At 45.1% G+C, this 14,425-nt stretch overlaps 1 protein-coding gene across 1 annotated transcript in view; it reads right to left on the minus strand.

The window, feature by feature from the left end:
* Positions 1-14,425, minus strand: part of TGFBRAP1 (transforming growth factor beta receptor associated protein 1) — a 65,305-nt gene that overhangs the window by 13,786 nt on the left and 37,094 nt on the right. Inside the window, exons 4-6 of the mRNA XM_087426309.1 lie at positions 12,537-12,691; positions 3,881-3,963; positions 316-657 (exon numbers count right to left, since the gene is read on the minus strand). Coding sequence (XP_087282435.1) covers positions 316-657; positions 3,881-3,963; positions 12,537-12,691 — 580 coding nt within the window. The remainder of the gene's footprint in view (positions 1-315; positions 658-3,880; positions 3,964-12,536; positions 12,692-14,425) is intronic.

The following is a 14,425-nucleotide window of genomic DNA, read 5'->3' on the forward strand; positions in this document are numbered from 1 at the left end:
ATACGGAGGAAGATTAAGAATCACTTCATTTACTAACAAGGCCTATGCCTAGGTCTAAACTGTATTCTCTATCACTGAAGAAATGGTCTGAGAGTTAATGCCCTCCAAGACCCCTTCAGTTGGTCTGCAGACCACGACAAGGTGATATAACCTGAGGGCGCCGGGCTGTCACCATGATTTCAAGGTTGTCACTTGATGAATCTCTTGGGAACTCACACATCACACTGGCTACCTCAGCTTCACAACAGTCTCCCCACTGGGTGGGGAGGGGCTAGGCACGAAGCCCCTGGCTGCATCCGGAAAGAGAACACTCACTTTTTGTGCTTCTCTAGCCAGGCAGCGCTGTCTGTCAGGAGACAGAAGTTCTCAGTGACCAGGAGGTCCAGCAGACTGTCATGGTCGGCCTCCGCGTACAGCTTGAGCAAGGCTGTGTCAATGTCCTCTTTGTAGCCATTGGCCACCTCTGTGCTGCGGACTTCGTTCAAGTAGCTCATGAGGAAGCGCTTGCACTTGGCCATCTTCTCCTGGTCCCCTTGGGTCAGCTGGTTCAGGTCTGCATACTCGTGGAGAGGAGGGTGAGACCGTGTGAATGAAGAGGAGGCGGGCAACAGGAAGGGGTAGAGAGAGATCAGCTCCCGGACATCAAGCTGGCTGCTTCTGCAATTACAGTGTCAAACTAAATGAAGCAAAAAGAAAGAAAGAGTACACATAGGCACACAAAACAACACTGGAGGGGTGTGCATGTCTGCACATGCTAATGGGGAGCTGGATATGCGGGTAAACACGGCAGAGCAACTGTCCTAATTTGCAAGTGCAGCAAAGCACTACTGAGCTGTGTGCCACCACTTGCTTCCAGAAAGACCAGAGGGGACCACGGAGAAAGACACGCACACGACCAGCGTGGCAGCGGAGTATCGAAACGCCTGAGGCGAGCTGAACACCGAGCTAGCACAGACTCCCCGGAAACCAGGGCGAAGACAGCACACACAGGAAACAAAGCATCACCGTCTGATCACAGGCCGAGGACGGTCCTTCTGAAACCACTAAATTACAAACGAATTTGTTGAATGGTCCACAAAGGAGGGACTTTACAAGAACATAACTTACGATTTCCTCATCAATGATCTTACAACAGAAGACAGAGAAGCATTCACGTGGCTATTTCTGTGGTGACTCTCGTTAGTGTTTCAGAGCCTAACATTAGGATGCAACTCAGTGGCCAGCGTAGTGTCCGAAGCTTGTAAGGCCCAGGAAGCCATATGGAGTGAGGTTCCATCTCTAATTCACTGTTGGTCCCTTTCCCACCTCCTCCCCTCCAGCCTGCTCATCCTGTCTACCATGGTAAGTTAATGGTGGCATCCCTTAGCTGTGGACCGCAACCCTGGCCCAGCACCAGATCCACCTGTGGGACATCTCTGGAGGAAACAGAAGCAGCGGCCCGACCCCAGACACACTGAGTGGGAACCTCTGAGGGAGGACCCAGGATCTATACTTTCTGTGACGGCCACTGCCTTCCTTCAAGCTCTGATCGTCTCTCCTCCACTCGCCTGGCTTCCTGCCTCTGGTCTCCTTCCTTCCACTCTGCTCTCTCCATCTTCGCCCTCTCCTGACCCTCAGTGGTTCTGTACTACTCACAAGATACCTTTCAAGCCTCTTAGCCTGGCATTCGAGACCCTTTCTAAACTGATCCCAAAACACCTTACAACTTCAGCGTCAACCATCCCTCCACGCACCAACACTGAACTCTCCCTCATTATTTTGCCAGTTGCTACATTTCATACCTCTTAGCCTTTGCTGTTGCCTCTGCCTGAAGCAGTGGTTCTCAACAGGAAGCAGTTTTGCTCCCTGGGGGACATCTGGCAATGTCTGGAGACATTCTGTCATGACTGGAGGGTGCTGTTGGCACCTAGCGGGTAGAGGCCAGGACTGCAGCTACACATCCTACCACGCAGGAGAAAGCCCCCACAACAAGGAATTACCCAGCCCAAAATGTCAACAGTGCCCTAGTTGAAAAATCCTTGCCTAAAGTACGATTCTCAATTTGGGAAATTTCTGCTCATCATTTACGGTCCAGGACAAATCCCGATGTAAGTCACGCTCTGCAATGCTCCCACAGCACTCCACTCACACTGCAGAGCGGCACCCACGCCGTACGACAGGGACACATCCATCTTCCGAACTAGTGTGGGCACGCCACGAGAGCAGGGCGCTCTCTCACCCTTTCATCCTAGCTCTGACGCTTAGGCCAAGTTCGCTAAACGCAAGAAGTGCTGACGGTGACCGGGTACAAGGACAGGCTGCACAACATCTAGCATAGGTCCCCACGACATGAACGATAAACAGTTTCTATCTTAGGCGCCAACCATGATTAGCACTGAACTGAGGAGGAATCTGAGGACAAGTCTCAGATCAATGAGAAAAAACAATGCTGAGTTATTAGCAACGTTTGCTGTGGGCACAGGAAGGGGAAGTGGAATCGTCCTTGTCTAGGAGTGTCTTCTTCAAGTATCAACTTGCTCAGTCACACTTTTGAGACGAGCTGAGCAGCAGGCAATTTCAAGTTGAGCTATTGAGAGGCTGAAGTATGAAGTGCAGGAAGCTTGAACTCATGACTGACAGGCTCTACACTTATTTTCCTACAAAATCAGTGACCTTTCCTAGGAATGCAGCTGTGGCCGTTTACCTAGTGTTTTGAATTAATCCATCAGAAAAGGATGTAATGGGAGGCACCCATGACCCAGTTGAAGAGGTCTTCCACATTGGACGGATAAAACAAGATAGGACAGAGAAGAGTCTAGGTCCAAAGGGGCAAAGAATATATTTAAACCCCAAAGCTACTGATCTTTCCAGGAACAGATGAGAACAGCACACAGAATTTACATAAGTGAAAGTTACAGAGAACATCACTATTCAATAGGTGATTCCTTCTTTACTCAGAAATCTCTTCTCTACAACCAATTTTGTGACAGGACAGGAGACCAGAGCCACTTTGGGTGTAAATGCGGCCTGGGTTGTACTGCAAACATCCCACAGAACAGGTGGTAGACAGCGTGCCTCAGAGAGTCTTCCTGCTTGTCGTTACCTAGATGAAAGGATCTACTTGGAGGCTTCGTATGTATCTTATCTCTTAGGTGGCTCTGAACTGTGCAGAATCTAGTTAGACATTTTGAAAACTTAATCTATAGGCAATACTTTAGTAGGATATTTAAAGACCATCATTTCAGGTTTAAGCTAATCTTCTGTAAGGAGTGCTGAGTGAGCACGTCAACAACCACTGCCTCACTGAGCCCACCAGCCTGAGAGGAATGTGGATGTGACAGTGAAGGTGTGCAGGTGGGACAGGCGTGGGGGGTAGTGGGAGCTGGCCCACGGGGTACAGGATGAATCACAATGCCAGAAGGGACCCTCATAACAGAAACTCTACTTTCTGAGAGAGCTAACCAGGAACATGCCATTTAAAAAGTTTTCAGAAGAATAGTTTTCATGAGTCATCCCAGAAGCACCTGCTGCTTTCCTAAACTCATAGCTTCTTATAAAATCTCTGGAGAAAAGAAAAAGTGAGCAATAGTATTTCCCTAGGAATCCTTCACATGTTACCAAGTTCACTCTTCAGAATTCCCTCCTCCTCTCCTCACAGGACTACGATGCGCGCCCCTCAGCAGCCCCACTCTTTTCAAGATACAGGACAGCTGAACTCCGGCTGAGGGTGGGGGAGTCCGGGAATGAGAATGGGTGATGTCTGATAGTAGACACGGGCCTTGTCGTTTCTCCCTGAAGCCCAGTCTAATGGCGGCTGCACTTCCCACCACAGCGTCACAGCTGAAGAGGACTCTGACCACAGAGGGACACTTGAAGTCTTGCTACCAACACCTCAAATTACCTGAAGAGCTCTTTCGCCTCCAGGAACTGGAGTTGTGCAAACTGTATGAACCCCGCCTGCTGCAGAATCCTTCTGTACATTACCTGCAACGAAAGACAGGTTTAGACTCTTAGAGATACCTTAAAATCATTACTGTAAGGAGAAATTTCTATTTCTAATTTCTATTACATAGAAATTTGAAATTACAAGGTAAGGAAAAAGCAAGGCATACACAAAATTATTTTCAGCATATACATATACACATATGTCGATCAACCCCTCATTCTTGAAATAAAGTTGTTCTCTATTTAACTATTCTTCCTTCTCCTTCATGGATTTTTTTCATAAATCCCAATCCTTCCCAAATACATTCCTTATCTTCTATTCTCTCCTCATTAATTCGCAGGGCTTCAATGACTGCTCCTATTTTAACTTCCAGTTGCTCAGATGGATAGTAACACCTCTGGTGTTTCTGGCAGTCTAGCAGCAGCTCATCCTTCTTCCACTCTTCTGGAATTGACACCTCACAGCAGCACTTCTGAGCACCCCTCAGAGCACCAGGCCAATCCCATTTAATAAATCAATAGGCTTTCCTAGCCAACACGGGAAACGCTGTGCATTCTGTCTCCTCCTGGTGATGCACAGCCCACACTAACATTACAGTCTGGGAGTTCCTCCAAAAAGGTGCCGGTTTATCTTTGTTTAATCCAGTACTCCCCAAACACTTTAGGAAGTTGTCTTGTGGTGTCTTTACTTTCACCGCCTCCCTGTCACTGCCCAATCGGGTCAGTTTTCAAGTTTTGTCCATCCTTTGTTTGAAATAGCTGTTGGACACGTCTCTTCACTCTGTTCTTACTGGTTCCATCATCAGTGCCCAGGCCCTCATCACCTCACAATTAAAGACTCTAATTGTGTTTAAGACTCTGTGACTTCTTAATTCCTCCTCCTTCCAATCCATCATGCTAGGTTTATTTATTTTTTTTCTGGTGAAGAATGGCCCTGAGCTATCAACTGTCACCAAACTTCCTCTTTTTGCTTGAGGAAGATCGGCCCTGAGCTAACATCTGTGCCTATCTTCCTTTATTTTGTATGTGGGACGCTGCCACAGCATGGCTTGATGAGCTGTACGCAGGTCCGTGCCTAGGATCTGAACCCCTGAATTCCGGGCTGCCAAAGCGGAGTACACAAACTTAACCACCACGCCACCAGGCCAGCCCCCATCATGCTGTTTTATAAGCCATAAATTCCTTGAAGGCAAGGTACACACATTATTCATCTTAGTATCCCCACACCCTTAGCATAGTATCTGCTATTTAGTAAGTGCTTATTGACCTGAAGAACTAGCTGATCAATTTTTATGAACGTCTACGTTCATTGTCACTCACTATCCCCATTTTACAGATAGGAACATTCTGCTCAGAGATATTAAGTTTTTAGCCCAAAGTTACTAAAGTAATAAGTGGCTGAGCCAGGATTTAAAACTAGATCTTTCTGATTCTAGAGCCCAATTCCTTCCACCCACTGATTCCTCCAGGTACACAGCAGGCAGTTATCGCTGGCACCTGCTGAAGAAAGGAGGTGGGTGGAGACGGTCGGGATCTACAGGCTATCACTCCTGCTCCCTCAAATCAGCTTTAAAACGTGCTTTTGCTCTAGTATTAGAGAGTTCTCAAAAGCACACAACAGTTCCTCCCCGTCCCCATGGAAATTCCTGTAGAGATGTCAGAAAAGGCAGGCTGCTTTTTCATGCCTCTTCTCATCACCTGCCTTCATCTTTCTTCCCTGACACCAGCCATTTCTGACCTAAAAACCGGCCTATTTACACCACCCAACAAGAAGCAGACAGGAGCAGGTCACGGTTCTGTTGCATGGGAATGCCAGTTCATTTCTGAAAGCAGAAATAAGAGAGGCCATCCACTTAGCAAAAAGGAAAAAAGGGCCATCAGCTGTGGTAGAAGAATTCTCAATCACACCCAGCATGCTGGATGAGAGATCAGCTAAACGCCAATTTATTCCTCGTAGCTGCAGGATTCAAATGTCATCTAGTCTTCCTCTTCCTAAAGAGAAATGAAAACTACTTTTGCTAACACTCTCAATCTCTAAGCACAGGTGGGTTATTTTCTGTATTCTAGTCTGGGAACGCTATATGTAGATTTGGAAGAGGCATGCAGAGAGATTCCTTCGTCCTGGATATAAGCACTGGATGCTGAAACCGTGGATGATACAGAGAACGCCACGTAACCTGACCTGAAACACGGATCTGAAACTTTACCAAGCTCAGCCAATTCTTGGTTCTCTGAAAGTGACTGCCTCCTTTCGAGATTGTCCACCAAGACTGACAGCTCCTGCTCTCTGCTCAGGTGATGCTGAACTTTTATAAAACCTGGAGCCAGGTAGGCTGGCAGGAAAAGGACTAGAAGGATGACTACAAGGGGAGGACAGAGAACAAGGGAGTCTGTTTATCTCCCCAACACTGGAGCTAACTCCACAATGGAGTCTTCAGCTTTCTTTCTACATTACTAGCTTGTCCTTCAGAACAAGGCAGCTATCAGAACAGCAGGTGAAGAGAGTGAATTAGCAAAACACATCTGTAAGCAGTGCCACTCAATGTCTACTCTGTACGAAGGTTGAGGGCCCAATACAAGCCAGGCTTACGAGGTCGCATGTATTCTGGGAGCAAGATGAAACTGAAGTCAAAACCCATGTTATTAGTTATAATACTATAATAGTTAAATACTTCTGAATTGAGATTTCTAACTTCTATGATTTGGGGCACTAAAAATTTTGTGAAACAGAAGATTCTATTCTAGAGATTTCTAAATCTGCTTTCAAGGCTGTATTAAATATCACACAAGAGCTTCTGAAGAGAACAGTTCTTCCTAGCACTAAATTCAAAATGTACCTTGTTTTACAGCTCCTCCATAACATGCACTGCCTAAATGAAACACAACCTTCTCCAACAAATGGGATATTATTCAGCCTTAAAAAGGAAGGAAATTCCGACACACACTGCGACATGGAAGAACCTTGCAGACATTATGCAAAGTGAAATAAACCAATCACAAAAAGACACTGTATGATTGCACTTACATGAGGGACCTAAAGACATCAAATTCATAGAGACAGAAAGTAGAATGGCGGTTAGCACGGGTTGGGGAGAGGGGGTACGGGAGTTGTCCGATCGGTACACAGTTTATATTTGGGGTGATAAAAAACATTCTGGAAATGGATAGTGGTGACGGTTGCACAACATTGCAAATGTACTTAACGCTGCTCAACTGTACACTTAAAAACAGTTAAAATGGTAAATTTTATGTTATGTGTATTTTACCATAAGTAAAAAAAACCAAACAGAACAATTGGGATAGCAAAACCAAAAACTCACTGACCACATTTATTACGATACTGGTGACAAGGCATGCCCACAAACATGAAAGTATGAGCCCCTGGAAAAAATCCCCAACTCCAGGACATGGGTGGTATCAGAGACTATGGGAAGAAGTGGAGAAGGGAAAAGTGGCATTGAGGCCACGAAAGCCAGAGTCCCTAAACTGCCATCAGGAACCACCAGGAAACATGGCAGGCCGTTGAGAACAGCAGAGGAAAGTTGAGGGGACTTCACAGGCTCCAGTTTTCCAGTAAGTACTAACCCTAAGATACTGGACTCTAAAGAAAAAGAAAAAATCCTTTGGGTATTTAAGCAAAAACACCAATTCACTATAAGGGAAAGAAATTCAGATTGTCATCAGATTTTTCACTGTCGATGCTTTATGCCAAAAGATAATGGTGGAAGTTACTTAAGTTTCTCAATGAAAGAAAATGTGAGTCCAAGATTTTAGATCCAGCCCAACTGGCCTTCCAGTCTAGAGGCTGCAGGTGAACTGTTCCCAACATGCAGAAGCTCAGGATAGCGTTCCCATACGCCCCTCCTGAAATATCTGCCAGAGGACGGCTTCAGAAAACCACACGACTGCAGAGTAATCCACCCAAATTCAACACAGAACTGAGACGAACAGACAAAAGGAGGAAGTGTAGCATGTGACGGCTATACGCTCTGAAAAAGCAGAGACAATATAACCATCAAAAAACAGGGGAGATGGGGCCGGCCCCGTGGCTTGGCGGTTAAGTGCGCGCGCTCCGCTACTGGCGGCCCGGGTTCGGATCCCGGGCGTGCACCGACACACCACTTCTCTGGCCCTGCTGAGGCCGCGTCCCACATACAGCAACTAAGAAGGATGTACAACTATGACATACAATGACATACAACTATTTACTGGGGCTTTGGGGAGAAAAAGGGAAAAAAAGGAGGACTGGCAATAGATGTTAGCCCAGGGCCAGTCTTCCTCAGCAAAAAGAGGAGGATTGGCATGGATGTTAGCTCAGGGCTGATCGTCCTCACAAAAAAAAGACAGGGGAGAGTGGGGAGATGCCACAAAAAGTACAGCATGTGTGCAGACTGCCTACAGGAATTAACCTGGAATAAAGGGATATCACGTTAACACAGATGCTGGGAAAGGTGACGAAGAGGTCATTTGCTAATTTCAAATATTGCTCAAAGTGGGGACCCACCAGACAATAAGACCCTCCCCCCCAGCAAAAAGAGAAAACCAAAGGACTTTTGTAAAGTTAATACTATTAAGGTTATCATTAAAACAAACATACCAACCCTCACACCAAAAGACAGACAGAGAGGAAGGAAGGAGGGGGGAGAAAACATGCGGTAAAGGGAGAAAAAGAAGGTGGACTTCCGTGAAGACACTTCGTTGTGTTGATTTGACTTTTGAACTATGCTAATATTTTACGTAATTATAAAAGAATTAAATTTTAAAAAGCAATCCCTATAAAACAAAAGTCAAATGAAACAAATGAACCTAATAATTTATATAGAAGCATTGGTGGCAGAACTACACAGAGAACTATCCCAAGTGACTCTAAAAACAGAGTAACTGGACTCTCCAATCCTGGCAGGATTTTCCCTAAGGATAAGAAGAACGCCAAGACACACACATGTATTGGACAACTGGGGAAATGGGAACACTATGGGATGCTCCGGGATATGAAAGAATTGGTGTTGATTTGGGGGAGTGATGTTGATGGTACTGTGGTTACATTTAAAAGGGGGCATCTTTGTCTTTTAAAGATAAATACTGAAATATTTTCAGATGAAATAGAATCAAAATTATCAGAGTTCAAGCTTAAATATGAATATCATCCACAATACCTGATACAAATCAAGAATTTTTCTTAACACAAACCTTTGTCTGTAAAGCAAGCTGTCTCCTTGCTGCCTCTTTTTTTATAGCATCCTAAACCTTAATATAATTTAAGCCTGCTTTCCTCAAGTTCTAAACAGCTCTCTGACCCTTTTGGATCTCTAGAAGAAATATTCCTTTAATCCTAGTCCCACAGTTAAACTTTTTGATAAATCCTTCACTAGTTCAGAACCAGCCAGCCTTGATGATCTAGTGGTTAAGATTCGGTGCTCTCACCACCATGACCTGGGTTCATTTCCTGGTCAGGGAACCACATCACCATCTGTGGGTTGTCATACTGTGGCGGCTGCGTGTGGCTGGGATGCTGAAAGCTATGCCACTAGTATTTCAGATACCAGCAGGGTCACCCATGATGGATGGGTTTCAGTGGAGCTTCCAGACTAGACAGACTAGGAAGAAGGACCTGGCCACCCACCTCCGAAAAAATTGGCCAAGAAAACCCCATGAATAGCAGCAGAGCACTGTCTGATGTAGCGCCGGAAGGTGAGAGGATGGTGCAAAAAGACATGGCAGGGTTCCGCTCTGCTGGACACAGGGTTGCTAAGAATCAGAATTGGCTCAACCACAATAACAACCAAGTCCAGAACTCAGTGAAGCAAAACCAATACTTATTTTTAAATGAAGAGAAAGGAGTGAAATGGTAAAGACCCAGGCTTCTGAACTTCTGGTCTCTCTTCCTCTCCCTTTCTGGTTTCTCTAGGCCTAGAGTCTAGCATTTGGTTGCAAGCATTCTAAAATTAAAATAAGTAATGTACCTAATTATTGTAAGAGTCACATCTAATCCTTAAAAACACATACACATTCAGGAAAAGTCATCTTCAAGCCTTTTTTTCAATATTGCCTTATTTTTCTCTTATGGTTCTATTTTAAACAAAAACCTTCTGCTTCACAATTCATTACACCGCAGCTCTGTTTGAAGAGCAGTTCAAAGCTCTGAGTTACCCATTCATCCATTCCTTCGTATTTCAGCCCAGGGATGAGCTGGGTGTGAACAATAGAAGGAGGGAGGAGTCTACCTAGGAACTCAGGGAGGGAATGCTGGGAGCTGAGGAGTAAACGGATGTGTGTTAAATGTAACATATATAACGCAGAAGCACAGAGGAGTTATTAGCCCTGCCTGGAGGAAGGGAAATGATTCAGAAAGAGGACATATTTAAGCAAGGTACTGAAATAGTATTTTATCAAGTAGGGAAGCACAGTCCAGTACCAGAACTAACATAAGTAACAAGTAAAGAAAAGGGAGAGGGCAGAGGCTTGTGAAACGCACAGCATGTTCTGCTAAATGGGGGGGGCGGGGGGGAGGGGCAAGGCACGCGGGGCAAAGGGCACCATCCTAGAGGGCTGGCCCTCCTGTACCAACCATGTGTCCAGAGGGAAAACGAGCTAAGCTGCCATGTCTTCAGTGTGTTCAGATAGTGGTACCGCTTATTTCCGAATTGTTTTTAGGATCAAAGATGTTTTAAAATGCCTTGCAGAGGGCTTGCATATTGTAGGGCTCGATCACAGTTAGTTCCCTTTGTCCTCCATCCTTTGAGGCGGGAATGTAGGGTTCAGGCATGTTCCATAGGAGTGGCAGAGGGCAGCAGAAGACGAGGCCACAGAGGTGGGCTGGGCCAGAACACGCAGTGCTTGAGGGTCTGCACTTTACCTCGGGCAACGAGGCACCCACTGAAGTATTTAAAGCACAGGATTTGGTCTATATTTAGAAAGATCATTCTTGTTCTCTAATCTGCACCCTCCATGCCTGTAGTGGCGAGGAGGATGGACTACAGACACACAGGAATGAGGCTGTTAAAATAATTCAGGCAAAATAGGAGAAGGGTCTGCACACCAGCAGTAACGACAGGCTCTAAGAAAGGGCTGAACTTAAGATCATTCTGAGGGTGTATTTTCAGGGCTGGATGTACGAATTTGGAGCAACAGGGAGAAGGCAGGGAGCATGTTAGAAAGGAAAAATCTCCAACTGAGACAGCAGATTAGAGAACAAGATGACTATTGATATTGTCTAATATTGACTGCATTTCTCTACTCTTGGCAAAAAGGGGAGAAAAAGCAAAACTCACACAAAGAATGTGAAAGCCTCTTTAAGAAAATGTTACACACTTAAAAGTGTGCACATGTGTGTGCAAGGAGGGGGCACGCCAACACGTGGCTCGCCCAGACATCCAAGATATCCACAGACGGCAGCTCGCGGGCCCCACTCATAGGAGAGAGAAGGATCCGGGAGCCCGTGTGGCAGAGGTGGTCGATCCCGCACCCTTCTTGGCACGGCCGCACCCGGGGAGGGGTGAGTAAACCCTGCAGAAGCAGTGCTCTCAGCCCAGTGCCCGGCCCTGGACAAACAGGCGCTTTCTTCTTTTTGCTTTTGCTGCCCCCTGCTGAACGCTAACAGATCAGTCTTACTTTAAAAAATTAGAAACAAAGATGAAAAGTTCATCAATATTTAAATACAGAAAAGATACCCTCTTTCATATCCCATAACCATAAATTACACAGCCTGTCTTCTCTCACTTTCAGAGCCTACCCTTTGCAGCATAAAGCAACTGAGGCCAAAAAGCATCACTTCACCCCACAACAATCACAGAGTCATGGGAAAATCTGCCTGATGGGTAACAATCAGGGGGATCCTTATTAACTCATGAGAACATTTAATGACCGATTTAGATATTCATATGAAGTGTACACACACCGATATTATGTTTTATTACTCTCAAATACATAGAGTAACCTGAACTAACCTAATAACTGATCAAAGCAATTTTTAGGGAACCTGATTTCATCGGGCATAAGAATAATTTGTGATTATTATATCAATCATATTTATCATACCAACTATATTAAAGTTAGTGTTTCTTACGTGCATTAAAGGTTTTCTCCTAAGGAAATTAATTAGAAGGATTCCTGCAACGTTAGAGAGTTTATCAGTATGGGTAACAAAGCTTTTCCTGTAGATAATATAAATCTAAACTTTTAAAATTCAACCCCATCCCAATAAATACAAATTCTAAATTAGGAGAGAGATTAACCTGACATTATTCTTTTGGTTTATTAGAACTATGCCCCTGGTTCTTCTCTGACTATGCCCCTGGTTCTTCTCTGAAGGTGCAATGAAGAAGACAGTTGATAAGAAGTACAACTCGGGATATTAAGCACGGCAATTAATCAGAGGTTCAAAATCTGACTTCGCCTCTGCTAGCAGGGCAATCTCAGTTCAGCTGCTCAACTGCTCTGCAACCTGTTTCCTTATCTGCACATGTGCATGTGCTGAGAAAATTAAATAACAGATACCACAGCAATCTGCAAGGTCTGCCACACAGGGAGGGCCGAAGTAGCTTAGTTAGATCCGAATGTTTGCTAACTGGTGGCCTGGAGGCATGCTTTCTTGTGATCAGCTAATTACAAACCTGAAATTTTTCTTTTGGAATGTTCCTCCGGGCTCCTTTCGCTAAAATCAAAGCCTCTTCCACTCTACGGCTTGCTAGAAGATCCTGTATTTGTTTTTCCAGAGGTAATGGAACCAAGATGTAAACTCCCTTACTTGTGGCGACAATCACTCTTCCTGGGAAGAAATTCAACACCGTTGGAAAAGGAGAGAACATATTGCCTGCAAGAAAGCATACTGCTGCCCCAAAACAGGATTGTTATCTGATTTGCTGATTAATTTCATCATAGTTTTCCCAACATAGAATTCCTACAGAAATTATAAATTACAATGCTTCTCTTTTCTTCTTCCCATAGTGTCAACTGTCAGAAAAGGCTGAACACTTAGTACTACATTTCCAAAGTATAAAATATGCTTTTTTGCCTTTTTTTCTTCGAAAGTGCTGATAAATTCCAAATCAGTTGGGTAGATACATAATGTATAGTTCCAATGAGGTTGTAGAGATCAATTATGGAACATTATCTATAAGAATTATGATATACCTCATATCAAATTTTTAAAAATTCTTTTCTCTCCACGTTAGCTCACAGGAAACTAAGATTACAATGCAGCATTCTGAACCATGAGATAACACCTCATACTCATCCAAATACACCCAAGTCGTGGCGTTACCGTGTTCATTTCCCCACAGTCCTGAGTTAACTGACCTGTGGCCAACACGGCCGTCCTCACTCCACCTGTGAGACCTGGCACAGGCGGGCCCCTCAAGAGTCAGAACCGCAATCCAAGACGAGCTCCTCCTACGCAGCTCTTAAAGTGAGTTCTGCTCCCTTCTGGAGACACCTTTTAAACTCACTAGGACCTGTTCACAGGAAGCAGTGCAACGTTCTTTTCGTTGCATCTGAAGGATTATTAGTGTCAGCCAAGCCTTTCCTGCTCCCTCTGCTCTTCTCTCCTGGCATCCTTCATTTCCCCTCCAGTCCCAGTGACTGGTTTAACAGGAGCCCTCATGCTTTCTTGCCTGCACCCTTGACCCATCTTCCATCCTGGTCTTCCTAATCTGCTCCCTGGTCTAAACTACCTGTCTTCTAAATCACAACCAAAGTAATGTTTCTCATCTCAGATGAGATTCTGTCCCTCCTCTGTGCTGGTGTCCCTTTCTCCAGGAAGCCTTCCCTTGTTCCACGGAGGGTGGGTCATGTCATCAGCCTCCATATGCCCATGACTGCTGTGCCCCCGCCAGCACTCACTGTAACACTGTTATGAAATATGCTCCCCCAGTGCGTGTGTCAGGGCCCCCAACTGGAATCTGATGTGCTTAATGTGGGCGCTGTGAGTCTTAGTGAGTTTCTATCCCCAGCATCTCAAACAGGAAGGGCGATGGTTGGTGAGCTAAAATCCTTAAATAGCAAATCCAATGTATAAATCTAGATTAGTTCCTAATTTGAAGAAAATATCATAAAAGGCATCCTTAGGACAACTTGGGAAACTTGAACATGGGTAGGACATTAGAGTTCATTTTCTAAGGTGTGAAAATAGCTTTGTGGTTATGTAGCAAAATGCCCTTATTCTTAGGAGATGCTGGCTGAAGTATTTTGGATTAAGCATAACATCTTCAACTTACCTTACAATGGCTCAGCAAAACATTAACATGTGTTGAACCTAGGTGACTGGTGTATGGGGGTTCACTTTTTCTTTCAACTTTTCAGTACATTTGAATACATTCATAATTTTAGGAAAAGCAGAATAAATCCCTCTCCTGGCTCACCGATGCACACAAGAGGAAGTCCCTCCCTGACTGCCCTGGTCTGCTGCAGCCTCATCTCACGCCCTCCCTCCTCACACACCGTGCACGACAGTCACACTGAACTGCCCGCGTGGCCTGAAGCCCAGGGGTCCCTCTTGTGCAGA

This window comes from Ceratotherium simum, chromosome 40 (assembly GCF_057802395.1).
Source record: "Ceratotherium simum simum isolate JZ-2026a chromosome 40, ASM5780239v1, whole genome shotgun sequence".
NCBI classification, from domain to species: Eukaryota; Metazoa; Chordata; class Mammalia; order Perissodactyla; family Rhinocerotidae; genus Ceratotherium; species Ceratotherium simum.